Below are 27,499 nucleotides of genomic sequence, written 5' to 3'. Positions count from 1 at the left end.
GTTAAGAGCACTATAGAGTGAGGGAAAAAAGTATTTGATCCCTGGCTGATTTTGTACGTTTGCCCACTGACAAAGACATGATCAGTCTATCATTTTAATGGTAGGTTTATCTGAACAGTGAGATACAGAATAATAACAACAAAAATCCAGAAAAACGAATGTCAAAATTTTTATAAATTGATTTGCATTTTAATGAGGGAAATAAGTATTTGACCCCTCTGCAAAACATGACAGGTTGAGCAGGACTGGGGGCTCTACATTGAAAAAGTACACATCTCAGGAGGGATTTTGTTCCACTCCTCTTTGCAGATTTTCTCCAAGTCATTAAGGTTTCGAGGCTGACGTTTGGCAACTCGAACCTTCAGCTCCCTCCACAGATTTTCTATGGGATTAAGGTCTGGAGACTGGCTAGGCCACTCCAGGACCTTAATGTGCTTCTTCTTCTTCTTGAGCCACTCCTTTGTTGCCATGGCCGTGTGTTTTGGGTCATTGTCATGCTGGAATACCCATCCACAACCAATTTTCAATGCCCTGGCTGAGGGAAGGAGATTCTCACCCAAGATTTGACGGTACATGGCCCCGTCCATCGTCCCTTTGATTCGGTGAAGTTGTCCTGTCCCCTTAGCAGAAAAACACCCCCAAAGCATAATGTTTCCACTTCCATGTTTGACGGTAGGGATGGTGTTCTTGGGGTCATAGGCAGCATTCTTCCTCCTCCAAACACGGCGAGTTGAGTTGATGCCAAAGAGCTCAATTTCGGTCTCATCTGACCACAACACTTTCACCCAGTTCTCCTCTGAATCATTCAGATGTTCATTGGCAAACTTCAGACGGGCCTGTATATGTACTTTCTTGAGCAGGGGGACCTTGCAGGTGCTGCAGGATTTCAGTCCTTCATGGCGTAGTGTGTTACCAATTGTTTTCTTGGTGACTATGGTCCCAGCTGCCTTGAGATCATTGACAAGATCCTCCCGTGTAGTTCTGGGCTGATTCCTCACCGTTCTCATGATCATTGCAACTCCACCAGGTGGGATCTTGCATGGAGCCCTAGGCCGAGGGAGATTGGCAGTTATTTAGTGTTTCTTCCATTTGCGAATAATCCCACCAACTGTTGTCACCTTCTCACCAAGCTGCTTGGCGATGGTCTTGTAGCACTTTCCAGCCTTGTGTAGGTCTACAATCTTGTCGCTAACATCCTTGGAGAGCTCTTTGGTCTTGGCCATGGTGGAGAGTTTGGAATCTGATTGATTGATTGCTTCTGTGGACAGGTGTCTTTTATACAGGTAACAAGCTAATCTCAGCTCGTTACCTGTATAAAAGACACCTGGGAGCCAGAAATCTTTCTGATTGAGAGGGGGTCAAATACTTATTTCCTTCATTAAAATGCAAATCAATTTATAACATTTTTGACATGCGTTTTTCTGGATTTTTTTGTTGTTATTCTGTCTCTCACTGTTCAAATAAACCTACCATTAAAATTATAGACTGATCATTTCTTTGTCAGTGGGCAAACGTACAAAATCAGCAGATCAAATATATTTTCCCTCACTGTAACTGTATGGAAGAAAATTAAACGGATTCTACAAGAACCACTATAATTGTCACTGTCAAGGGGTGCTGAAGGTGGGTGTGGTGCATGAATCAAGCGCAGGACGCAGAAGCTCAGTCCAAAAGACTTTAGTGCAATATTCACGTAGAAAATAAGCACAATAAGCCCGAAGGCGAAATCACGGCGCACACAGGCGTCAAACAAACGGCGCACTAACATGTGCGAAAAACCTCTCCAAAACACTGGAGGGAAGTACGTAGCTCCAACACGAAAACAGAAGAGCAATCACACACAAAGACAAACACAACCAACGAGAACTAAATAGGACACTAACGAGGACTAACAAGACACAGGTGTACAACATAAAGACAAAACCAAACGAACATGAAACATAGATCGGTGGTAGCTAGTACTCCGGGGACGACGACCGCCGAAGCCTGCCCGAACCAGGAGGAGGAGCAGCCTCGGCTGAAACCGTGACAGTACCCCACCCCCCTTGACGCGCGGCTCCAGCCGTGCGCCGACCCCGGCCTCGGAGACGACCAGGAGGACGCGGAGCAGGGCGCGCGGGATGGTCCCGGTGGAGCTCCGACAGGAGAGATGGGTCTAGGATGTCCCTCCGCGGCACCCAGCACCGCTCCTCCGGGCCGTACCCCTCCCACTCCACGAGATACTGGAGACCCCCCATCCGGCGTCTGGAGTCCAAGATGGACCGAACGGTGTACGCCGGAGCCCCCTCGATGTCCAGTGGGGGCGGAGGATTCTCTCCCATCTCATTGTCCTGGAGTGGACCAGCTACCACCGGCCTGAGAAGAGACACATGGAACGAGGGGTTAATATTCTTATACTCAACAGGTAGATGTAACCTATAACACACCTCGTTCAATCTTCTCAGGACTTTAAAGGGCCCCACAAACCGCCAACCCAGCTTCCGGCAGGGCAGGCGGAGGGGTAGGTTTCTGGTAGAGAGCCAGACTCGATCTCCGGGTGCGTACACCGGCCCCTCACTGCGGTGGAGATCGGCGCTCGCCTTGTGACGAAGGACGGCCCGCTGCAGGTGGACGTGGGCAGCGTTCCACGTCTCTTCCGCGCGCCTCATCCAATCATCCACCGCAGGGGCCTCGATCTGGCTCTGCTGCCACGGTGCCAGAACCGGCTGGTAACCTAACACACATTGGAAGGGGGTTAGGTTGGTAGAGGAGTGGCGGAGAGAGTTCTGGGCCATCTCGGCCCAGGGAATGTACCGTGCCCACTCCTCAGGCCGGTCCTGGCAATACGACCTCAGAAACCTACCCACATCCTGGTTGACACGTTCTACCTGCCCGTTACTCTCCGGGTGGTACCCTGAGGTAAGGCTAACCGAGACCCCCAAACGCTCCATGAACGCTCTCCAAACACGGGAGGTAAACTGGGGGCCTCGATCAGACACTATATCCTCGGGTACCCCGTAATGCCGGAAGACGTGGGTAAATAGGGCCTCAGCGGTCTGTAGGGCAGTAGGAAGACCCGACATAGGGAGAAGACGACAGGCCTTAGAGAACCGGTCCACAACGACCAGGATGGTGGTATTCCCCTGAGAGAGGGGAAGGTCTGTCACAAAATCCACCGAGAGGTGGGACCATGGTCGTTGTGGAACGGGCAGGGGTTGTAACTTACCCCTGGGCAGATGTCGGGGCGCCTTACACTGGGCGCACACCGAGCAGGAGGAGACATAAACCCTCACATCCCTAGCCAAAGTAGGCCACCAGTATTTAGTGCTAAGGCAATGCACTGTCCGGCCAATACCCGGATGTCCAGAGGAGGGTGACGTGTGAGCCCAGTAAATGAGTCGATCCCGAATCTCGAGCGGAACGTACTTCCGACCCTCAGGACACTGTGGAGGGCTGGGGTCGGTACGCAACGCTCGCTCGATTTCGGCATCGACCTCCCACACCACCGGTGCCACAAGGCAAGACTCCGGTAGTATGGGAGTAGGCTCAACGGATCTCTCCTCCGTGTCATACCGCCGGGACAGTGCATCTGCCTTACCATTCTGGGACCCAGGGATGTACGTGATTTTAAATACGAACCTGGTGAGAAACATACTCCATCGAGCCTGGCGAGGGTTCAGTCTCCTCGCTGCCCGGATGTACTCCAGGTTCCGATGGTCAGTCAAAATGAGGAAAGGGTGTTGAGCCCCCTCAAGCCAATGCCTCCACACCTTAAGGGCTTGAACTACAGCTAACAGCTCCCTGTCCCCAACGTCATAGTTACGCTCCGCCGGGCTGAGCTTTTTTGAGTAAAAAGCACAGGGGTGGAGTTTAGGTGGCGAGCCGGACCGTTGAGAGAGAACGGCCCCTATACCGGCCTCAGACGCGTCCACCTCAACCTGAAAGGGTAATGCGGGATCCGGATGCGCCAGCACCGGAGCCGACGTAAACAGGTCCTTCAGTCTCCCAAAGGCCCTGTCCGCATCAGCTGACCACTGCAGGCGCACCGGACCCCCTTTCAGAAGGGACATGATGGGAGCTGCCACCTGTCCAAAACCCCGGATAAACCTCCGGTAGTAATTCGCAAAGCCCAAGAACTGCTGCACCTCTTTTACAGTGGTTGGGGTTTGCCAATTACGCACAGCGGACACACGATCCACCTCCATTCTCACCCCTGACGCGGACAACCGATAACCCAAAAAGGAGACCGACTCCTGGAAAAACAGACATTTCTCTGCCTTGACATATAGGTCGTGCTCCAACAGCCTCCTCAATACACGACGCACCAGGGTTACATGCTCGGCTCGGGTAGACGAGTACACCAGAATATCATCAATGTACACGACCACCCCTTGTCCCTGCATATCCCGGAAAATGTCATCTACGAAGGATTGGAAGACTGATGGAGCATTCATCAACCCATATGGCATGACAAGATACTCGAAATGACCTGACGTGGTACTAAACGCTGTCTTCCATTCGTCGCTCTCCCTAATGCGCACCAAGTTATACGCGCTCCTGAGATCCAGTTTTGTGAAAAACCGCGCTCCTTGCAATGACTCCGTCATGGTCGCAATCAGAGGGAGTGGATAACTGTATTTCACAGTAATCTGATTGAGACCACGGTAATCAATGCACGGGCGCAACCCTCCATCTTTCTTTTTCACAAAAAAGAAGCTCGAGGAGGCGGGAGAAGTGGAGGGCCGAATGTATCCCTGTCTCAAAGATTCGGCTATGTAAGTCTCCATAGCTTTTCTCTCCTCTTGAGACAAAGGATACACATGGCTCCGTGGGAGCGCTGCTCCTGCCTGGAGATCAATCGCACAATCCCCCTGTCTATGATGAGGCAACTGCGTCGCCCTAGTTTTGCTAAACACGAGAGCTAAATCCCCATATTCAGGCGGAATGTGCAGTGCGGGCACTTGGTTTGGACTTTCCACCGAAGTCGCCCCCACGGAAACACCCAGACATCGCCCCTCGCACTGAGCAGACCACCCATCGAGAGCCCTCTGTTGCCACGAAATAGCAGGGTTATGGGTGCTTAACCAGGGAATTCCCAGCACCATGGGTACGCAGGAGAGTCGATCAGATACAGCTGTATAGTCTCTTCATGACCCCCCTGCGCACACATCCTAAGTGGCGCTGTGATCTCCCTAATCAACCCCGACCCCAACGGGCGGCTATCTAAGGCATGAACGGGAAAAGGTTTGTCAACAGGTAGGAGAGGGATCCCTAAATCTAAACAAAACTTCTGATCAACAAAATTCCCAGCTGCGCCTGAATCTACTAGCGCCTTATGCTGGGAATGAGGTGCAACCTGTGGAAAACAAACAGGTATACAAAAGTGCGCAACAGAAAGCTCTGGGTAAGTGGGACGTCTACTCACCTGGGAGTCCCCCCCAGTGCGTGGCCTGTTGTCTTCTCCCCCGGAGAACCCTCCCCAGCACCTGGCCGCAGTGTGCCCTCCACGACCGCACTTGGTGCAGGAGACAGGCCCCCTCGGGCTCCTCCTCCTCCTTTCTCTAGCGCCGGCACCCCCGAGCTCCATAGGGCTCGGCTCGGAGGTGCCGGAGGGCGGAATGGACGGACCCCCCTCGGGACGTCCACGGGTGGCCAGCAGGGTGTCCAGACGGATGGACATATCGACCAACTGGTCGAAGATAAGATGGGTATCCCTGCAGGCCAACTCACGTTGAACGTCCTCCCGTAGGCTACATCGAAAATGGTCAATGAGGGCCCGTTCATTCCACCCTGCGTCCGCCGCTAGAGTCCGGAACTCTAGAGCAAACGCCTGTGCGCTCCTCCTCCCCTGTCTCAAGTGGACTAGACGCTCCCCCGCCGCTTTGCCCTCAGGTGGATGGTCGAACACGGCCTTGAAGCGACGGGAGAACTCGGCATAGGAGATGGTGTTGGCGTCCATCTTCCTCCACTCGGCGTTAGCCCACTCCAACGCCTTGCCCGTGAGACAGGAGATGAGGGCGGAAACGCTCTCGTGTCCCGAGGGCACCGGGTGTACAGTGGCCAGGTAGAGCTCTACCTGCAGGAGGAACCCCTGACACCCGGCAGCTGTTCCGTCATACGCCCTCGGGAGCGAGAGCCGAATCCCCCTGGGTTCCGGACCTGGGACTGGTGGACCGGCCGATGGGGTTGGCAGGGTAGGTGGAGGTGTGGGTACCCTGCTGGCCTCCCATCGGTGCAAGGTGTTGATGACGTCCTGTAGAGCGGTCCCCAGTTGTCGTATCTGGTCATCTTGGCCGCGGACATGCTCCTCGAGCGACTCAGGCGTAACTGCAGATCCTGCTGATTCCATTCTGGTGTGTGATTCTGTCAAGGGGTGCTGAAGGTGGGTGTGGTGCATGAATCAAGCGCAGGACGCAGAAGCTCAGTCCAAAAGACTTTAGTGCAATATTCACATAGAAAATAAGCACAATAAGCCCGAAGGCGAAATCACGGCGCACACAGGCGTCAAACAAACGGCGCACTAACATGTGCGAAAAACCTCTCCAAAACACTGGAGCTGTAGCTCGTTGTCTCTGATTGGGGACCATACTTAGGCAGCCTGTTTTGCACTAGTCTTTGTGGGATCTTGTTCCGTAAGGTTTTGTGTATAACCTAGGACTTCACGTATCGTTTCGTTTGTTGTTTTGGTTCGTGTGTGTACTAAATAAAGAATGTACGCTTATCACGCTGCGTCTTGGTCCGTCTCTTCATCAGTCAACGATCGTGACAATAATGCCCAAAAAACACAACCCTATGGAACAATCCTTGGATAGCTTTTCAGAATGCACCGATAAATTGGTCCGCATGGAAAACTAAAGGCATAGAAATCGTAAATGACTTGATAATAGGAAATACTTTTATTTCCATGACAGAATTAAAAAGCAATTTTGCAACCTAAAAGTTTAATGTTACGGAATTTCTATTTGAAATCTTTTGGACATCAGAGCAATCTTGAGGGAATCCTATTTGAGTCAGAAAATTATATTCATATGATAGGTAAGATATACAAAACCTTGCAGAGAGCCTATCCAACTGACAACATCTTAAACTATTGGAACCAAGACTTAAAAAGTACTGATATTGGCACAAGATGGAGGGAATGTTGGAACATAACTAACGAAATTACAGGTAAAGAAAATGTACGCTTAATCCAGTATAAACTAATGTATAGAATTTATTATACAAGATACATAACTCACAAATTCTACAGCACAACGACAGAGTCATGTATAAAGTGTAAAACTAACAATAACTCAATAATCAATGCCTTCTGGGAATGCTATAAAGTCCAAAAGTTATCGGCGGAGTTAGAAAATCATATGAGCAGGCAGTGAGATACCTGATGGGTTGGCTGATACTCTTTTTGTCAATTGTCTTGAAAAAACATGTACTTAAAAACTGGAAATCAACCAATCCTCCATCGTTAAGACAATCAAAAAAATAATATGGTTCTTTATCTGAATATCGCCGTGTGTTTCTATGCCATCACTAAGGTGCCTCTCCTCCCTCCTCCCTGACAACACCTGTCTCACCTCTCCTCCCTCCTCCCTGACAACACCTGTCTCACCTCTCCTCCCTTCTCCCAGACAACACCTGTCTCACCTCTCCTCCCTCCTCCCTGACAACACCTGTCTCACCTCTCCTGCCTCCTCCCTGACAACACCTGTCTCACCTCTCCTCCCTCCTCCCTGACAACACCTGTCTCACCTCTCCTCCCTCCACCCTGACAACACCTGTCTCACCTCTCCTCCCTCCGCCCTGACAACACCTGTCTCACCTCTCCTCCCTCCTCCCTGACAACATCTGTCTCACCTCTCCTCCCTCCTCCCTGACAACACCTGTCTCACCTCTCTTCCCTCATCCCTGACAACACCTGTCTCACCTCTCCTCCCTCCTCCCTGACAACACCTGTCTCACCTCTCCTGCCTCCTCCCTGACAACACCTGTCTCACCTCTCCTCCCTCCTTTCTTTTACAGAAGCCGAGCCTGAAGCACAAGCGGAGAGCGAGCCCACAAAGGAGGAGACACCCACGGGAGGGAAGAGCCGCAGAGGGGGCTCACTTGGTTAGTATCTTATACTGGTGGTCGTGGCTACAACACATACAATATGCAACCAGCCAGGCTAAAAGAGCTGGCTAAAGCACAGTATGGAACCAGGCAGGCTAGAAGAGCTGGCTAAAGCACAGTATGGAACCAGGCAGGCTAGAAGAGCTGGCTAAAGCACAGTATGGAACCAGGCAGGCTAGAAGAGCTGGCTAAAGCACAGTATGGAACCAGGCAGGCTAGAAGAGCTGGCTAAAGCACAGTATGGAACCAGGCAGGCTAAAAGAGCTGGCTAAAGCACAGTATGGAACCAGGCAGGCTAGAAGAGCTGGCTAAAGCACAGTATGGAACCAGGCAGGCTAAAAGAGCTGGCTAATGCACAGTATGGAACCTGCCAGGCTAGAAGAGCTGGCTAATGCACAGTATGGAACCAGACAAATAATATAATAATATGCCATTTAGCAGACGCTTTTATCCAAAGCGACTTCCAGTCATGCGTGCATACAATTTTGTGTATGGGTGGTCCCAGGGATCGAACCCACTACCTTGGCGTTACAAGCGCCGTGCTCTACCAGCTGAGCTACAGAGGCTGTTAACTGAAACTTGAACTTGATCTACTCAGTGTGAACATTCCTACATCATTATGCTGTGTCCTGTTGAATACACTCTGATGTGCAGCTACATATGGAGTCTCTATTAAAATATATTAAAAGCTCAGGGCTCATTGTGTTCTACGAACAATAAAGTGACTAATATACAGTAATGAATGAGTCACATGCAGGTGGTTTATCATGCTCCAACTTGTATAAGAACCAAAGACAGAGTGGCCCTGGAGCCTTCATGTACTGCAGCTTACAGAGAGCTCCAGTCATGAATGGCTCACATTCACTATGATCCATATGCAAATATAAATGTTAGTTAAGTATGTGTGTGAATGTGCGTGTGTGTGTGTTTGCATGTAGATCTGGTCCTCTCCGAACTGGTTAGAGCAGAAACTCTATAGCAGTAATAGCCTCAGGGCATCAACTACATCACAGACTGGGTTTGAATAACACTCTCTCCCCCCCCCCCCCCCCCCCCTCTTTCCAGCCCATACCGCAGAAGCAGACGGTAAGAGCCTTGCTTCCCTTAATGATATATTATGTGAATAATCGTGGGTGTGTTAGTGTGGGTGTGTTTTAGTTGTGTGTGTGTTATGTAAATAATTGTGTGTTTCTTTCTATTCTCTTCTGAACAGGCGCAGCGGAAGCGCAAGGTAAGTCCTGCTCCCTCCCTCTCTGTCTTTTTCTCCCCTTGAGTGTGTTCTGGATGTGTCAATACTGTGCAATGTGTGTGTCTTACCTGTCCCTTCTTGTCTCAGAGGGTTCTCTCCCCCACATTCCATTTCCACCATGTATGTGTGTGTGTTTGGATGTGTGTGTGTGTGTCTGCATGCATGTGTGTAGGTGTGTGTGTGCGTGTGTGTCAACTCTGCTCATCGCAGGGACACGGTGTCCTCTGAGACACTACTTAGCACGTTCCTCTCTGTCTCTCTCTCTCTCTCTCTCTCTCTCTCTCTCTCTCCCTCTCTGTCGCTCTTTCGCTCCCTATGTCTCCCTCTCTTTCGCTGTCCTCCGTCTCTGTGTGTATTACAGAGTGATGACAGATACAGCTCCAGGCTCTATATGACCCCTAGTATTAATAGTCCAATAGGACAGAGAAGCTGTTTTCCCGCTTAATAATTCAACTATGTACATCTATACACAGACACAAGCCATGTAGATCTATACACACATGACATCACATGATAAACTTCTCTGAATTACACTACAGTGCAGTTTTTGTTGCTCCCCTTCACATCAAACATAACATGAAAATAAATAAATCAATCTAATGAATAAATACATTACATTACATTTACATTTACGTCATTTAGCAGACGCTCTTATCCAGAGCGACTTACAAATTGGTGCATTCACCCTATAGCCAGTGGAATAACCACTTTAAATTTTATTTATTTATTTGTTATTATTATTTTTTTTTAATGGGGGGGGGCTGTAGAAGGATTACATTTGATGAACAAACTTTTCTTTATGTGTGAATGAATGAAACAGCATCACACTGCACTACTTGTTACGAAATACAGTATTGCATATCTGCTGTGAAAATACTGTACAAAACCACCTAATAGAACCATGCATTAAAGGCAGTGTTATAACCAGTGTACTGTTGTCTCTATAGCGGCTAGCTCTGGCTCGGTTGTGGGCATTCTGTGTGCTATCGGCGTGGCGATCGTTGGAGCTGCCACCGGATACTTCGCCTATCAGAAGAAGAAGCTCTGTTTCAAGAACAGTGGAGGTGAGATACCATCAACTACATAATGTACAGCCTGCTAATGTAGCTATATTCACAGAGAGAGAGAGAGAGAGAGTAATTCCCTGTCTCTCCGTCAGGGGACGTAGAGAGTGCCCCTAAGGAGGAGGCTGTGACCCAGTCGGATCCCCAGGGTACGTAATGTCTTAATAAATCACCCACTAGTCTGCCGGTGTTGTGTTTGTCTGTGGTTAATCCAGCCTGTCCTTTTCTGGTTGCAGTTCTCAGCAACTTGCTGACTAATTCATCCTAGATCATCTGAGATTCTACTGGAAAATAACCAGGACCAGCGGCAGAGTCCCATAACACACGCACACACACACGCGCACACACTCAAACACAGATTAATCTCAATCTTTAGGCCTTAAACTGATATAGCTGTAAAACTGTGAGATAGTTGTGTGGGATTATGAACCTTCAGCACCACATTAGAGTGTGAGACCAATCAGTAGAACCTCATTCTATGTTGTCTATGAGAAGGCAGCACAATTTTTATGGATCTAACATAAACAATGTGTATAGGCACAGCTCATGATTATTAGTTCCTAGATTATTTTGGATAAAATGGCTACTCTATTTGAAATGTTACCTTTGTTTGTTGTTGGGTTCTTTGCAATGATTTAGCCTGGTCCCATGTTGAATATGCTGTAGCCCAATCTTTTAGCCTGGTCCCATAATGAAGGTAGCAAACTCTTCTATTATTGTCAAGCCATACACGTTTTGTGTGACAATTAAGGAACTCAGAGAGGAGTTGGCTAAAGCAGCAACAGACTGGACCACCTGACTAGTAGTGTTGTTCACTGTGAAATCTGGTTAGAGGAAGCTGTGTGAGAGCTGGTAAGAGGACAGAAGATGTCGCCCTGTTGTGTGTTTGCTTGGTATTCGGGGGGCTTGGAGACCTTTACCGGCGGGTTGTCTAAAATGCAACAAAGTATGTGAACATTTATCAAATCAAATCAGAGTTTATTAGTCCCATGCACAGGGTCGCAGATGTAATCGCAGGGTACAGTGAAATTCTTATGCTCCGAGTGACAACAATGCAGGTCAAAGAGCTCTGTTCAAATAGTCTGTATTACAATATAATGCTGTTCTGCTCTGTAAGTGCCTTACATTAGATGGTTCACCTTGCAAGCCTTATCACGATTCTATCTCACTACTAGTGCCAGTCTGAAATGGTACCCTATTCCCTCTATAGTGGAATACTTTTGGAGCCCTGCTATAAAAGTAATAGGGTGCCATTTTGGACATAGCTTTAGACTTAGGCAGGACTGTCACATTCTTCACACACATCCCCATGGAGACTGTCAGGGGTCTATAACGTTTGTCCTGGAGAGCTACTGGGTGTACTGTGCTGTTAACGTAGGTCTGAACAAAAGCCTGCACACCCAGCAGCTCTCTAAGATCAGAATTGGAAAACCCAGTGCCTGCTTCACACTATAGGGCCGACCCGAACAGTACTGTGCTGACTAGCATATTTCCTTTTCATATTGTCCTTTCCAACAAGGCTCCAGCAACTATGGTGGATGCGTAACCAGGCCAGCCCAGTACAGCTTGATTTGGCTCAGTAGTTTGAAAAGGGTATACGACTGTATGCAGTATAGCTCTGGGCAGGAGTCAGCCTGGGTGATGCTCACTGCTGAACGCACTGTAAGAATGTTCCACTTCACAGTCGAAGACTAAAACTGGAGAAGCACTTTCTGATTAGCCTGGTCCCATGATTTGTGTGTACTTTAGCCAACTAACTCTTCTGAATATCATTGTCTTAACAAGACCTCTTTTGGTGAAGTACTTTCCCAATCTATTCATGTTTTGAGTAATGATGATACACGTTGGTATACAGAGTACTACGCTCTTCTATTTAATGAATCTGTCTTTATCTTGTGTTTAAGAATTGTGTGATTTTAATCTTTCAGCACTTATTTGTTTTTCTTTTTTAATTCTGTGAATAATGTTGGAGACCGGAATAAAGGAGCTGTTAAGGGGGAACTATGTGACATGTGTCTGTTGTGTGTGAAGGGTGTGTCAAAGTCTTGGGGCATGCAGGCAACCCGGGTTCAAACCCAATAAGTAACATATGGATCAGTGCTTTTAGAGGCATAGCTGCCTGTATGAATCAGACATGACCAGGACAGCTTGATATGTCAGGTATTCATCATCAGAGGGCGGACACACACACACACAACGTTGTAGTGATTGATAGTGACAGGCACATAAAGCAAGGCCTGGGGCATCAGGTGCGTTACTACAGGTATATGTGGGAACCTGCGCTGAATAACTTCTCACCTTACAGCTGCATATCATCATCATATCATCCATATGCCATTGCCAGCTAATTAGATCAGCAAGTGCACAATGGCATTGGTGTTTTGGAATATTTGATTGTAAGTCAAGTGGACAATAAACTTGTGATCACGGCACCCAGAAACAAATATGTTAATTGGTGTCACGACAGACTAATACACTTTAGTAATTCAGGACAAGACAGGTGATGGTAATAAATATTGAAAATCGAGGCTATTGTATTAAATTGGGCCAATACATGAATGAATTAGAGCTGAAATGTCAGAATGTGCTGTTGGCTAGACTCACTGCCATCTTAATATATATTATTCAAATGTATTCATGTGTATTGTACGTATAAATATTTGCAGTCAACTATCCTAACCTATCCTCAACTCTAATCCATCCTTTGCGCCTGGCATTGACCTTTGTGCTGGAGGAAGGTCTGCTGTAGAACTGACAAGATTCCCTATTCCACATGACAAAGAAGTGTGTCTGTCTGTGAAGGAGTGCCAAACTACATATTCTGTGAAGGAGTGCCAAACAGTTCACTGGTCTTGATGATAATGATTCACTTGATTTTATCAATCAAGGAGGGCATCTTTATATGGTGGCATAGATTTGGTATTAAAAGCACTTGCCTTGTTCAAACTGCAGGCCTCAAATCATTATTTTTATATTTTTATGCATTTTGGAATACTGACGGTCCAAACAGCAAGTTACAAGTGACAAAATCAGATTTGTGTGTGTTCAGACAGCAGTCAATTGCTGACATTGCTACGCTAGTTGTTATAGTAATGACGGATGTGTGCGTAGTGGTGTAGGCTGTAATTCCTGCTTTCCATCACTCAGAAGTCGGGTAGAAAGCTATGGTCGGTAACAACAATGCCTGCCATTGACATTTTTCAGTTGCTTTGAATGTTCAAAATCATACACTCTTAGAAAAAAGGGTTCCAAAAGGGTTCTTTGGCTGAACCCTTTTTGGTTCCACATAGAACCATTTTGGGTTTCATGTAGAACCCTCTGTGGAAAGGGTTCTACATGGAACCCAAAAGGGTTCTACCTGGAACCAAAAAGGGGTTTTCAATAGGGACAGCCAAAGAACCCTTTTAGGTTCTAGATACACTACATGACCAAAAGTATGTTGACACCTGTTCGTCGAACATCTCATTCCAAAATCATGGGTATTAATATAGAGTTGGTCCCCCCTTTGCTGCTATAACAGCCTCCACTCTTCTGGGAAGGCTTTCCACTAGATTTTGGAACATTGCTGCGGGGACTTGCTTCCATTCAGCCACAAGAGCATTAGTGAGGTCGGGCACTGATGTTGGGCAATTAGGCCCGGCTCGCAGTCCGTGTTCCAATTCATCCCAAAGGCATTCGCTGGGGTTGAGGTCAGAGCTCTGCGCAGGCCAGTCAAGTTCTTCCACACCGAACTCGACAAACCATTTCTGTATGGACCTCTCTTTGTGCACAGGGGCATTGTCATGCTGAAACAGGAAAGGGGCTTCCCCAAACTGTTGCCACAAAGTTGGAAGCACAGAATCTTCTAGAATGTCATTGTATGCTGTAGCGTTAAGATTTCCCTTCACTCAGTGCTTAATTTGAGCCGGATCCTGCCAGAACAGGATCCAGCACCTCTCAGTTTTGGACTATTTCTTTCCGGAACCTATTTGCCAGGATCCGGTACCTCTCGTGGCATCAAACATAATTTTCAATGTAGATATTTGAATAAAAGCGATCAGAGTTGCCTCCTCTGTAATTCTCCTGCACCCTAAAAAAAACGTAGCCTATGTGAAAACTTAGATATTCTAAGAATTGATTCGGGTTGGGCCAGCCCGGATTTATGATTTGCGCAACATTGTACCCTAGAGACCAACTCCTGGCAGTTGCAGTGGTGGGAGAGAGAAGCGTGCCTGTATCTCTCTCAGAACCAGAATGAGATTAACTTTCTATGATCTCTTTCCCTCTCTCTGCTCTGATAGACATGAGCCTGCAAATACCATCTCTCCAGAGTTGTTCGTAATCATTTTCTTATAGAATCATAACCATGGGAAGGGTGCTGGTGGTGCTGCAGCACCGCTGATAAATTGAAATACATTTGCCAAAGTTATAGAATTACTGCCATCTGTTCAGAAATAAATGAAATAATTCAGAATACTACACCAGGAGTAGGCCTATAATTTATCCACCGATGATCAATAGGTTTTGTTTTTGCCTAGCTTGGATTGTGTGTAGCCCAGTCACAAGGCATTGCCTACAGTCGGGAACGCGTGGTAAATCTGTCAGTGAACAGCATGCAGCCAAAACAGGCCTTTCTCAATATTTCAAATACAGTCATGGGATAGCACAGGTTTGAAGGCAAATGCCTCCTGCTGAAACAAAAATACGTATCTCTCTGTAGGCTACGAAAATATTGTATCAACTTCCAAATAGGCCTACTGAGTGAACAGCATTGTTTTTACATTGTTTTACGACGCTTGTGGTCCTCTGTAGCTCAACTGGTAGAGCACGGCGCTTGTAACGCCAAGGTAGTGGGTTCGATCCCCGGGACCACCCATACACAAAAATGTATGCACGCATGACTGTAAGTCGCTTTGGATAAAAGCGTCTGCTAAATGGCATATTATTATTATTATTACAAACTAAACCGAGAGAGATAGTGAGCTGCGCATCATTGGTTGAGTCATTGAAACTGGAAAGCTTTTTTAGGACTATAATTTCCTCCTCATATTGTACAATATGTGTCTCCTCCACACACCTAAACCTATGCTATTGATGGATTCAAGACGAGGTCGTTTTTAATGATCTCATATTCTCAGTTTGTCAATGTCAAAATAGCCTGACATTTAAACCATTGGTGAGGTATTACAAAATATTCGGCTACAGTCTCCAGTCATGTCAAAATTACATAGAATTGCATGAAATGCGTTTATAAAAGGCCACATTTTTTCGGGCCCTAGGCTACAAAAATCAATCTGCAAGTGCCTCTACTCTACTGCTCTAGTCTAGACCACTATGAAAATGTAATGATATGCATGCAATGCTTTAATATAAAGGTGATTTTCTGGTACCTCAGAGCTCCCCAGGTCACCCCCTTCTAGTGCTCAGTTTTTGTTCCGGCACCTCCGATTCACAAATTGAAAAACAGCCCCAGACCACTGTTCCTCCTCCACCAGACTTTACAGTTGGCACTATGCATTCGGGCCGGTAGCTTACTCCTGGCATCTGCCAAACCCAGATTCGTCCATCAGACTGCCAGATGGTAAAGCGTGATTCATCACTCCAGAGAACACGTTTCCACTGCTCCAGAGTCCAATGGCGGTGAGCTTTACACCACTCTAGCCGACGCTTGGCATTGCGCATGGTGATCTTAAGCTTGTGTGAGGCTGCTCGGTCATGGAAAGCCATTTCATGAAGCTCCCTACGAACAGTTATTGTGCTGATGTTGCTTCTAGAGGCAGTTTGGAACTCGGTAGTGAGTATTGCAACCAAGGACAGACGATTTTTACGTTGTTGCTCCTAGATGTTTCCATTTCACAATAACAGCACTTGCAGTTGACCGGGGCAGCTCTAGCAGGGCAGAAATTTGATGAACTGACTTGTTGGAAAGGTGGCATCCTATGACGGTGCCACGTTGACAGTCACTGAGCTCTTCAGTAAGGCCATTCTACTGCCAATTTTTGTCAATTAAAAAAAACATGTATTTCACCTTTATTTAACCAGGTAAGCCAGTTGAGAACAAGTTCTCATTTACAACTGCGACCTGGCCAAGATAAAGCAAAGCAGTGCGATAAAAACAACAACAACACAGAGTTACATATGGGATAAACACAACGTACAGTCAATAACGCAATAGAAAATCTATATACAGTGTGTGCAAATGTAGTAAGTTATGGAACTAAGGCAATAAATAGGCCATAGTGCAAAATAATTACAATTTAGTATTAACACTGGAATGATAGATGTGTAGAAGATGATGTGCAAATAGAGATACTGCGGTGCAAATGAGCAAAATAAATAACAATATGGGGATGAGGTAGTTGGGTGGGCTAATTACAGATGGGCTGTGAACAGGTGCAGTGATCGGTAAACTGCTCTGACAACTGATTCTTAAAGTTAGTGAGGGAGTTATAAGTCTCCAGCTTCAGAGATTTTTGCAGTTCGTTCCAGTCATTGGCAGCAGAGAATTGGAAGGAATGGCAGCCAAAGGAGGTGTTGGCTTTGGGGATGACCAGTGAGATATACCTGCTGGAGTGCATACTAGGGGTGGGTGTTGCTATGGTGACCAATGAGCTAGGTGTTGCTATGGTGACCAATGAGCTAAGATAAGGTGGAGATTTGCCTAGCAGTGATTTATAGATGACCTGGAGCCAGTGGGTTTGGCGACGAATATGTAGTGAGGGCCAGCCAACGAGAGCGTACAGGTCACAATGGTGGGTAGTATATGGGGCTTTGGTGACAAAACGGATGGCACTGTGATAGACTACATCCAATTTGCTGAGTAGAGTGTTGGAGGCTATTTTGTAAATGACATCGCCGAAGTCAAGGATCGGTAGGATAGTCAGTTTTACGAGGGCATGTTTGGCAGCATGAGTGAAGAAGTCTTTGTTGCGAAATAGGAAGCCGATTCTAGATTTAACTTTGGATTGGAGATGCTCGATGTGAGTCTGGAAGGAGAGTTTACGGTCTAACCAGACACCTAGGTATTTGTAGTTGCCCACATATTCTAAATCAGACCAGCCGAGAGTAGTGATTCTAGTCGGGTGGGCGGGTGCAAGCAGCGTTCGATTGAAGAGCATGCATTTAGTTTAAGAGCAGTTGGAGGCTACAGAAGGAGTGCTGTATGGCATTGAAGCTCGTTTGGAGGTTTGTTAACACAGTGTCCAATGAAGGGCCAGATGTATACAAAATGGTGTCGTCTGCGTAGAGGTGGATCTGAGAGTCAGATCCAACTATGGAGATTGCATGGCTGTGTGCTCGATTTTATACACCTGTCAGCAACGGGTGTGGCTGAAATAGCCGAATCCACTAATTTGAAGGGTGTCCACATACTTTTGTATATATAGTGTAGCTTATTTTTTTCAAAGAGTGTAGTGTAAGAACACTTTTAAAGCCTCAACTAGCTAGCTAGGTTATATGTTAAGCACATTCACTAATTAACAAGCAAGTTAGCTAGCAAGCAAGCAACAAGATATGCCAGATATCAGTCTAAAAACCACTTATAATAAACCTGATTTATCCGTTGCATGGTCAGGATTCAGATTTTGTATTGAAATATCCGATTCCATGTGCTTTTTGGCTGTTCAGACAGCAAGATTCGAAAAGGATATGCAAAAAAAATTGCCCGTGTGAACAAGGCTTTAGATTCTGTAGTTCTGCAAGCAACTGAGCAGCTGCCCCCATCAGACCCACTGCTTTGCATTTAATACCAACACACCGGTAGTGTAATAGCGCTCATACTCATGTATCTACGGTAAATGGGGGAGAGTTGGACAAGAGTGTTACATTTTCGCAACTTGAATCAATCGCGTTGTTGTGTTTCAGGATGAGGTAAGAGTTGGTGATGTGGCAGACGGTATGGCTTGAGCGCATCATTTCTAAAAGCACCATTAATGCTTTTCATTGGTTATAACCTATAGCGATCTATAAGTGTGTAGATGCAACTCGATAAACCGTATGGCTTGGTTTTGTTTCGAAACGTTCAACCGGTGTTTCTATCAGGTTCTTTTACTGTATGGTTTGACCTTCTGGACAGTCATAAACTAAGACGTTCACCCATAAACTCTAAAGCAAGTCAGTCCTCGCACTGTTACACAACACTGAAGTTAATGCGTGACTGTTTCCTTACGCGAAAAAAAGTGTACGTTTTGCTGAAATAACTTATTTTTCAGACTATATTAGGCTATAGTCTACTTTTTGTCTTTATCTGCGTGGAGCTACGGAGAGACAAGCATGAGGAGATATCAGTCAGTCGGTCGGCTACTTGTGTAGATCAGAGGAAGATAAGAGGACAATCGTATATGTTGTTCACAAAACTAACGTTCTGTACCGTTTCACACTCCTGAACATACCTTATGTTGTAGATCACTGAGATAAGTTAATGCTGACTTCACACATACCCCAGACAGATAGGTAATTGATGTCAATAGGAAGGTTATAGAGCACCATTTGTCTCTTAAGGTATGATCTAGCCCTCCATCAGGCTGTCCCCCTGGTGTTCCATGAGGTGAAATGTTTAGAACCGTTACAGATAGAAACAAAATTAATTTAGCTGACTAACAGATGATCACATCAGTTCTACATTATACATACTACCGATCTATGTGAACGTTCTGTAAAACTGCTCCCTCCTGACCTCTAAGCCCTGACCCCCAGGCTCTGCTTGCTGGCCCTGTTGCTGTGCCTGGCCACAGGAAGGGATGTCACAGCGTCAGAGGAGGACAGGAAGCCCAACTTCGTCCTGATGATGGTGGACGACCTCGGCATTGGGGACATCGGTTGTTACGGCAATGACTCCATCAGGTAACAGAGGCAACCAGGCAATCTGCAATCCGTCCCAAATACTGCAGTCTGAGTTTCTCTCTCTCTCTCTCTCTCTCTCTCTCTCTCTCTCTCTCTCTCTCTCTCTCAGGACTCCTAATATCGACCGTTTAGCAGCAGAGGGAGTGAAGTTGACTCAGCATATAGCTGCCGCTCCTCTCTGTACACCCAGTAGAGCTGCCTTCCACACAGGACGCTACGCACTGCGCTCAGGTAACACACACAAGTAACACGCACACACTCACGTACAAAGACAATATTGGAAGCATTAATGGAATGTCTTTGTGTGTCTTTCTATTATAATGTGTGTGTAGGTCTGGGCAGTACAGGGCGTGTGCAGGTGTTGTTGTTTCTGGGAGGTTCTGGGGGTCTACCCCCCACTGAGACCACCTTCGCTAAGAGACTACAGGAGCAGGGATACACCACCGGACTAGTGGGTAAGACACCCCCCCCCCCCACACACACACACACACACACACACACACACTAACACACTGATGTGTACCTGTAGGAAAATGGCACCTGGGTGTGAACTGTGAGCGTCGAGGGGACCACTGCCACCACCCCAACACACACGGCTTCAGCTACTTCTACGGCCTGCCTTTCACCCTGTTCAATGACTGTAGACCAGGGGAGGGGACGGATGTACTAGCTGACCTACAGAACAGACTGTGGCAACTAACACTGCTGGGGTCCCTGGCCCTGCTCAGCCTGGTAGGGTCCAATGACTCCCTCTTCCACATGACAGTGTCATGTCTGTTCTACATACTTAATCTCTATCTGAGAGCCTCAAACAGTTAACTGGCCTTGATGATAATGATTCACATGGTTTTATGAAACAAGGCCATCTAATGGCATATTTTGATAGTTTTGCAGGTTTGTCTAGCTCCTCTCTCCCTGTCTGTAGGTGTGTGTGCGTGTGTGTGGTCTGCTTGAGGTGAGTGTGTCTGTCATCGTGGCGGTGACCTGTCTGTGTCTGCTGGCGTTCAGTGTGTGGTTCGTCCCGTTTGAACTCCTGATGACCTGGAACTGCATCATCATGAGGAACCAGGAAGTGGTGGAGCAGCCCATGGACCTAGACACGTTATCACAAAGACTACTGGGAGAGGCCCAGGGCTTCATAGAGAGGTCAGAACAGTCAATCAGTCACTCAATCAATCATTACATTTTTATAGATTTTCCCCACATTGGCTATACCTATCTAGTACGTTCAGGGTAAAGGCTAGGGGTCAGTATTGGGCGAGAGTTCAAAGCTTGTTTGTGTGTGTGTTCGATAGGAATGCTGGCAGGCCGTTCCTCCTGTTCCTGTCTCTGGCCCACGTACACACTCCTCTGTTCTCCTCTCCTGGCTTCGCTGGGAAGAGTCGCCATGGTCTCTATGGAGACAACGTAGAGGAAGTGGACTATATGATCGGTGAGCGGTTTGTGTGTGTGCGTGTGATAGCTCTGACCAATAACACTGATAGATTAGAATGTTTATTATGTTTACGATGTGTATTAATGATCTTACTATGATTTTATATGCTCTCAGGTTGTATGACAAGCAGTGGACAGGTTGGGTCTAGCCATCAACACTGTTGGATTAGAATGAGTTATGTTTCTGATATGTATTAATGATTGATCTTCTGTCAGGTCGTATGACTGAGACAGTGGACAGGTTGGGTCTGGCCAACAACACAATGATGTATTTCACCTCTGACCACGGAGGCCATATTGAAGACGCAGATGAACAAGGACAGAAAGGAGGCTGGAATGGAATCTACAAAGGTAACGACCAATCACAGGCCTGTACAGGGGTAACAACCAATCAAATAGAGCCATTTGAGCAATCAGAAAACAGGAAACGGACGTGAAAAACATTCTGATTGTCGTCTCCTCTCCTCTCATACAGGTGGGAAGGCGATGGGTGGATGGGAGGGAGGTATCAGGGTGCCAGGTATATTCCGTTGGCCTGGCAGGCTACCAGCAGGCAGAGTGTTTGACACACCCACCAGTCTCATGGACCTCTACCCCACACTCACACACCTGGCCAGTGCAACACACAGCGACAGGTACGTGTGTGTACTTGTTGTGTGTGTGTACTTGTTGTGTGTGTCTGCCTATCCTCATGTCTGGATATTCCAGGTTGTTAGATGGCTATGATCTGATGCCTGTTTTAGAGGGGAGGACAGAGCGGTCGCAGCATGAGTTCATGTTCCACTATTGTGGTGTTTACCTCAACGCAGTACGCTGGCACCCACCTGGGAGTGAGTACACACACACACATACACACACTACTATACACTACAACACACACCATCATCTCATTACATGTGTGTGTCTCCCCAGGTGAGTCCGTCTATAAGGTCCACTTCTTTACCCCTAACTTCTCCCCACCGGGCGCTGGCGGTTGCTATGACACCAAGGTTTGTTTATGTCACGGAAGTCATGTGACACACCACAACCCCCCCATCATCTTTGACCTTCACACCGACCCCTCGGAGTCCCGCCCCCTGACCCCAGACACTGAGCCACGCTACCAGGAAGTTATACAGCAGACTGCCAAGGCCGTGGAGCAGCACAGTGCCACCCTCACACACACACATCCCTCACACACACAACCAGACACACACACTCCCCGGTCCGAGCCTGTCCCCAACCAGCTGACGTGGGAGAAGATTCTGTGGCGTCCATGGCTGCAGCCCTGCTGTGGAACATTCCCCTTCTGTGGCTGTACAGAGAACATTACGTCTACACTGGCCTAACACACACTCCTCGATGGCGGAGAAATGTGAAGGGAAATATGAAGAACTTTGAATGGATCAACTGCTTTTTTAATTGTTATAATATTTTTCAGACCGTATAATTTTTCAATGACTTCTAGACAGTTGTACATAGCTATATGAAATATGGTAATAATTTGCTCAAAGATAAGTTATCTGTTGTTTTGATATCTGGACCAATCTTGTAATTTGCAATATTGATTTTGATTTAAAACAATTAAAACCTAAGCATTCTGAAAAAGCTGTTTATTTATTTTTTCTTGGAAGTTTGTGACTGTACAGCATGCACCTGTCAGTTACTACTCTTCACCACAGGGTGGAGCCACCTCCCTGGAATAAACATTCCTTTCTGCTGCAGTACATGTAATAAAAAAATTAATATGCCATTTAGCAGACGCTTTTATCCAAAGCGACTTACAGTCATGCGTGCATACATTTTTTTGTGTATGGGTGGTCCTGGGGATCGAACCCACTACCTTGGCGTTACAAGCGCCGTGCTCTACCAGCTGAGCTACAGAGGACCACAATGTATGCTGTCTCCTGTTTTTTATCTAGTTCAGCTGCATCTATGTTTACCTGAAACTGTGCTGGATTAGCTCCTAGCAGTCTGGAGTGTCTGACACTCCATTGAATCACAGTTACTTTGCTATTACAGGCCAGGGTTACTGAGTTAGGCAAGGTTATGGTTAGTTATGGCCTGTGAGAGCTGTGCTCTGGGAGTGTAGGTGGATCATAATACCACCAGGTGGCCCTGCAGCCATGTGTATCAGAGACCAACAGCATCATAGACGTCAGTACAATGCGCATGCTGGACAGCACACCCAGGTTCAGTAGGATAATGTTTCATCTGTGGTATTGTGTGGACCCACTGACTTCCAACTGATCAGTGGTGTGTGTTTCTTATTAAAGTGATGGATGCAGGACAGTGCATCTGATATCGGATCTGATATTGTTGTGGTGGCTGACCTCAAGTGTTTCAGCCTACTCTACTGTCTAAGGATCTTTTTCTTCTGATAAGATTAAAACCTCATCTCGATTCTGTTAATCCTTCAAGTTATTTTCTGTTCTGTATTAAAGGATTATTTCCGGATTCTTTGAGTGTTCTAAATCACACTGACATGAATAGCTCTCTACCTCAGTCACGGGCCAAGACTGGTCTTATCTAAATAGACAGACAGCAGTCATTGTGAAGCTATACTAGAAGACATGGTTAGAGTTAAGAGTGTAGGCCTCCTGTAGAGGCTAGGGCTCTTATAGAGTATAGTTATGGTCTCTGTGTCTCTGGCCAGCCAGGCTGTCTCCTGTCTATTGTTGCTCCCTGGTAAGTTGTCATCCTCAGTCACCGTGTTGTTCATGAATCAGCCCTGTGGTCATTGGGTCAAGCCTGGCAGAACAGATCACTGGCCAGTGGTGTGACTCAGTGCTTCATGAACATATTTCTCTAGCCTCGCCTAGTCTGACCTGGACTGGACGAAACCCCTCTGTCAGCACAAGCCCACCGCAACCACTGGTTCTATCTGCTGTCTTTAAGGTCACTGGCCCTTTAAATGCTTGAAACCATAAAGCATCTTTACTGGTGTGTTTTCCAGCTCTGGCTGCTCTATAGAAAGAGAAAGGCTGTGGCAGGAGAGCCACAGGAAGGAACTCACTTCCATACATCCAGCACAGGAGGCTTAGGGTTCGTTCCAGTGAGAAATAAATGTTTGACAGCAGAGTTCAGTGGTACTGCGGCTTCTAAAGGTCTCTGTAACTCTGGCTGGAGTCAGAGACCAGAGTTTTGTAAAGTAATCAATATAGAATGAGAGGAGTGACTGAATAATAGCAGAGCAGCTAAAGGCTATCACAATAACATTTGAGTGGCTTTAAGACATGGCTTCAACCAAACCAGACACAGGATCAAGGGAAACACAGGCTTTTTATTGCAGACAGTTAAACCAGTTTGTCTCTTTCAAAACAACTCCTCCATCATGCCAACTGCCATGTGTTCTAAAGAGGGATGGATGGAGCCCACTTAGGCCTGATAGACCCACAGCAATGGCTTCCATGCCACCTGCAAAACTAATCACGCACATGCATGCACGCACACACACACGCAGGTGCGTACACACACACTATATGGAATCATTTGTCTTCCTTACTTTTGGGCAGTGTTCCAGTGTTGTTTGAGATAATGGAGCAAGTTTAAGCTAAAGTGTTTCATGGTTGTAATTTCACAGGGCTGCTTCCATATGGATCTCTGGCCCTGAATTTATATACTGACAACTCACCTAAACTGCACTCAACCCTCTCTCCCCTGGACTCCTCTGGTTTTCCCACCCCGCCCCCTATCTTACAACATCCTTTAATCTCCCCTCCCTCCCCCATCCTTCCCTCCCTCCCCCATCCTTCCCTCCCTCCCCCATCCTCCACCTGCCACCCTAGTCTGCCATGGCATCAGGAGTGAGAGAGTTCAGTCAAAAATCTGCTGTGGACTCAGAAATGTTCTGCCAAATGGTCAATAACCAAACAGTCAGCCAAATCCACATAGATGGCTTTTAGTCAGTGCCTGGGTGGAGTCATTCAGTGATGTAGTGTATTACTGGACTCTGGCACTTCAGATGGACTCAGTATAAATTACTACAGTCAGACCATTGTCTACTGGCTACGGCTTCCTATTCCCTATACAGTGCAGTGCAGGACTTTTGGCCAGAGCCCTACTGTATGATTTGTCCTATGCCTCTCCATATACTGTATCCTGCACCCAGTCCCCTTAACCAGAGTGATGATGACATGTCTGTACTCTGAGGATCGACTGTAAGGCCTGACTTCAGTGGAAATGCTGACACCATGTCCTTCTGATGGGGAGAGAGAGGTAAGAAAGGGGGTGGGGGAGAGAGGGAGGGAGGGGGGATAGGAAAGAAAGACTGTGTCTCTGTACCCAGAGTGTAGCCAACCCCCTCTTAGTTTGGTGGAACTATTCCAATGGATGACAGTCCATTCCATAAAAATGTGTAGGTTTTATTGTCACACACCGGATAAGTGTAGTGCATTGCACTAAATGCATCTGAATATGTTATATTGTAGTTTGTCAGTGCTGTTTAATAAATTGAACTCTTCTGTCAATTTATGGTTGTAAGGATGGTGGAGTTAGCACAGCTTTCTGTGTTGGTCCAGGCTAAAAGGTTCCTGTGTGAGAATGCTCCAGGGTTAGACCACTGAAACACTCAGCTGGAGAGCTTTCATTCTGTACCCCTAGTTCACCCCAGTGTGTGTGTGTTTCTCTTCTTTAGTTTCTGTTCTAACTCACAACAATCCCTGTGGCTTCGCTGGGTTTATATGATCATTCAGTGCTTTCAGAGACATCCCTTTCTCCCCTCTTCCTCTCTCTCTCCCTTCCCATCAATACCTTCCTCCCTCTGATTCTCTCTCTTGTTCTCGTCCTCTTTTTCCCTACCTCCCTTTTCCCCAGAGTCCCTCTCAGTCCTTCTCAATCCCTCTCTGTATGTATTTGTGTGTGTGTTGATTTTAGGGATTTAACTTTGCATGCAGTTGTGAGAATACATGTGGTTAAATATTGTGATGTGATATGATATGTGGTGATGTGATGATCTGTTGTGTTGTTGTATTGGGAGACAGGCAGTACCCCGTATGTGGTGATGTGATGATCTGTTGTGTTGTTGTATTGGGAGACAGGCAGTACCCCGTCAAAGCAGTACCCCGTCAAAGCAGTACCCCGTCAAAGCAGTACCCCGTCAAAGCAGTACCCCGTCAAAGCAGTACCCCGTCTGCTTACACGTCCCATATTCCACAGACACACAGTTACACACAAGCACACACACACACAAACACACACATGTACATTGATGAACTACCATGCTCTCACCCCACACATCTTACTGAGTTTATTAGAAACACACATGAAGTATTTACAGAGGTGGGGCCTGATGAAAGACAGATAACTACACTGGTCTGGCTTTAACGCATGTATGCACAAACACACACACACACACACAAACACACACATACACACAGTCTCCCGCAGTAACACAGCCATAATGCAGCTATACAGTTTCTACATTCCTAAATACGCTGGGTCAATAATTGTGTTCAATTGGCCAGTGTTCTACAGGGGAAAGATGTGCACTATGGGTGTGAGAATACAACGCAGTCAGCCACAGGAAATCCTTCAAAGCAAATTACGGTGTCTAAGCAGCCTCAGCCACATCTCTAGTTCTTCCCTTTCTTCGTTTTTATAGCTTTAGCACATAGTACAACCACTATGGTCAAACCACATTTAAATCCACTCAACGCTAAGTGCTGATGCTTCAGAATGTAAATAAAAAAATTACAGTTCTGTTTCTATCCCCCCCCCCTCTCTTCTTGGTCCCCACATATGCTATTGCTAATCAGCCAGTGATTTCTTTATGCAGCGATCCCCTCCTCCTCTTCTCTCCATAACCCCCAGATATCAAAGCCCTGTCAGCGACCATGATGTCATCAGGAACTGTGTCCAATAGGTAACATCCTGGAAATAGTCAATGGAAAAAGTTTCCTGTAGGGGTTCCCTATGGGCCACTTCTACCTACTACCCCATGCCTGTCTCTGTCTTTGTGTGAGTATTTGTGTTTGTGTGTTTGTGTACGTGTGTGTGTGTGTGTGTGTGTGTGTGTGTGTGTGTGTGTGTGTGTGTGTGCGCGTGTGTGTGTGCGTGTGGGTGTGTGTGTGTGCGTGTGTGCACATGCATGCATGTGTGTGTGTGAGTGTGTTCAACCCTGTTTCTATCATGAATGACCACAGGTTTGAGAGGGAAGGACAGAGCAGGAGAAACATAAAGACATTGAGAGATGGAAAGGTTGAGAGAGAGGTTCTGGGTCGTGGGTTGTGTTTCTGGGAATCAGTGCATAACAACATCTGCAGGGGGGTCACTATATGGGGAGAAGGGGAGAGTGGGTGGCCACTTGTCAGTAACAGTAACCCATGTGAAGATGAACCAACTGAACAGAGAGGGTTGGTAGGACTGCTCTGTCTACTAGTTGAAGCCTTTACCAGCAGTTTGAGAGGATGTCACACAATATAATATTCTCACAAAAAAATCAGATTGATTCCAGGTGGGTGGATGAGACTGGAGGAGATTGAAAATGGGAGGGAGCGGTGGAGAGGTGTGATGGAGTGACAGTGAGGACAGGGGAGGGTCTGAGATGAGGAGAGGAAGTAGGATGAGGATACAGGCATGTCAAACGAAAGACAGACCGGCTGATGACATCTAGCAGAGACGAGCCTGGGTCAAAAAGAGGAGAGAGAGGGGGAGAGAGGGAGCGGGATGGATTTTTCTCTTCTTACCTCTTCCTCTCTCTTCCTTTGGGTCTTTCTTTTGTTTGGTCTTCCTTTCGGCCTGTCTTTCTATGTATCTGTCTCTATAACTCTCCATGTTTCTCTATGAGTGATTTAGGGTCGGCGCACACCTGTTTGGGAGTGATAATGGGAGAACTAGAATTATTGTAACTTTGGACTTAACTGTCTCC

General features: G+C 46.8%; 2 protein-coding genes across 11 annotated transcripts in view; both read left to right on the top strand.

Moving 5' to 3' along the window:
* LOC311128864 (uncharacterized protein) overlaps positions 1-13,341 on the top strand; it is a 30,838-nt gene extending 17,497 nt beyond the window's left edge. The window contains exons 4-10 of one of the 8 annotated variants that reach the window (XR_014613232.1): positions 7,996-8,082; positions 9,151-9,171; positions 9,299-9,316; positions 10,282-10,398; positions 10,503-10,547; positions 10,635-11,572; positions 11,645-12,406. Coding sequence is in view for 2 of the 8 variants with exons in the window: in XM_084161083.1 (XP_084017209.1) it covers positions 7,996-8,082; positions 9,151-9,171; positions 9,299-9,316; positions 10,282-10,398; positions 10,494-10,547; positions 10,635-10,666 (329 nt within the window). In the remaining 6 variants the exon portion in view is untranslated. Of the gene's footprint in view, positions 1-7,995; positions 8,083-9,150; positions 9,172-9,298; positions 9,317-10,281; positions 10,399-10,493; positions 10,548-10,634 lie in introns of all 8 variants that reach the window. The other 7 variants (XR_014613233.1, XR_014613234.1, XR_014613235.1 and 4 more) reach the window with 7 other exon arrangements.
* Positions 13,342-18,195: 4,854 nt separating this feature from the next.
* arsh (arylsulfatase H) lies at positions 18,196-22,382 on the top strand. Of its 3 annotated transcripts, none has more exons than XM_084162205.1 (11): positions 18,196-18,246; positions 19,072-19,218; positions 19,328-19,449; positions 19,551-19,673; positions 19,748-19,950; positions 20,144-20,364; positions 20,514-20,650; positions 20,869-21,003; positions 21,128-21,287; positions 21,361-21,482; positions 21,565-22,382. In XM_084162205.1, the coding sequence occupies exons 1-11, from the start codon at positions 18,242-18,244 to the stop codon at positions 21,978-21,980; spliced, it is 1,791 nt and encodes a 596-aa protein (XP_084018331.1). In that variant the 5' UTR covers positions 18,196-18,241; the 3' UTR covers positions 21,981-22,382. The 3 variants fall into 3 exon arrangements, 2 of the variants coding, with proteins under 2 accessions (XP_084018331.1, XP_084018330.1); XR_014613307.1 differs by lacking the exon at positions 18,196-18,246 and adding an exon at positions 18,290-18,556 and having other exon boundaries at positions 21,396-21,482; positions 21,565-22,234; XM_084162204.1 differs by lacking the exon at positions 18,196-18,246 and adding an exon at positions 18,295-18,556.
* The last annotated feature ends 5,117 nt before the right edge of the window (positions 22,383-27,499 follow it).

The sequence above is a fragment of the Coregonus lavaretus genome (genome assembly GCF_964263955.1).
Source record: "Coregonus lavaretus genome assembly, chromosome: 5".
Classification (NCBI taxonomy): Eukaryota; Metazoa; Chordata; class Actinopteri; order Salmoniformes; family Salmonidae; genus Coregonus; species Coregonus lavaretus.
The sequence above is the reverse complement of the archived record's forward strand: the minus strand, read 5'-3'. Positions and strand labels throughout refer to the sequence as shown.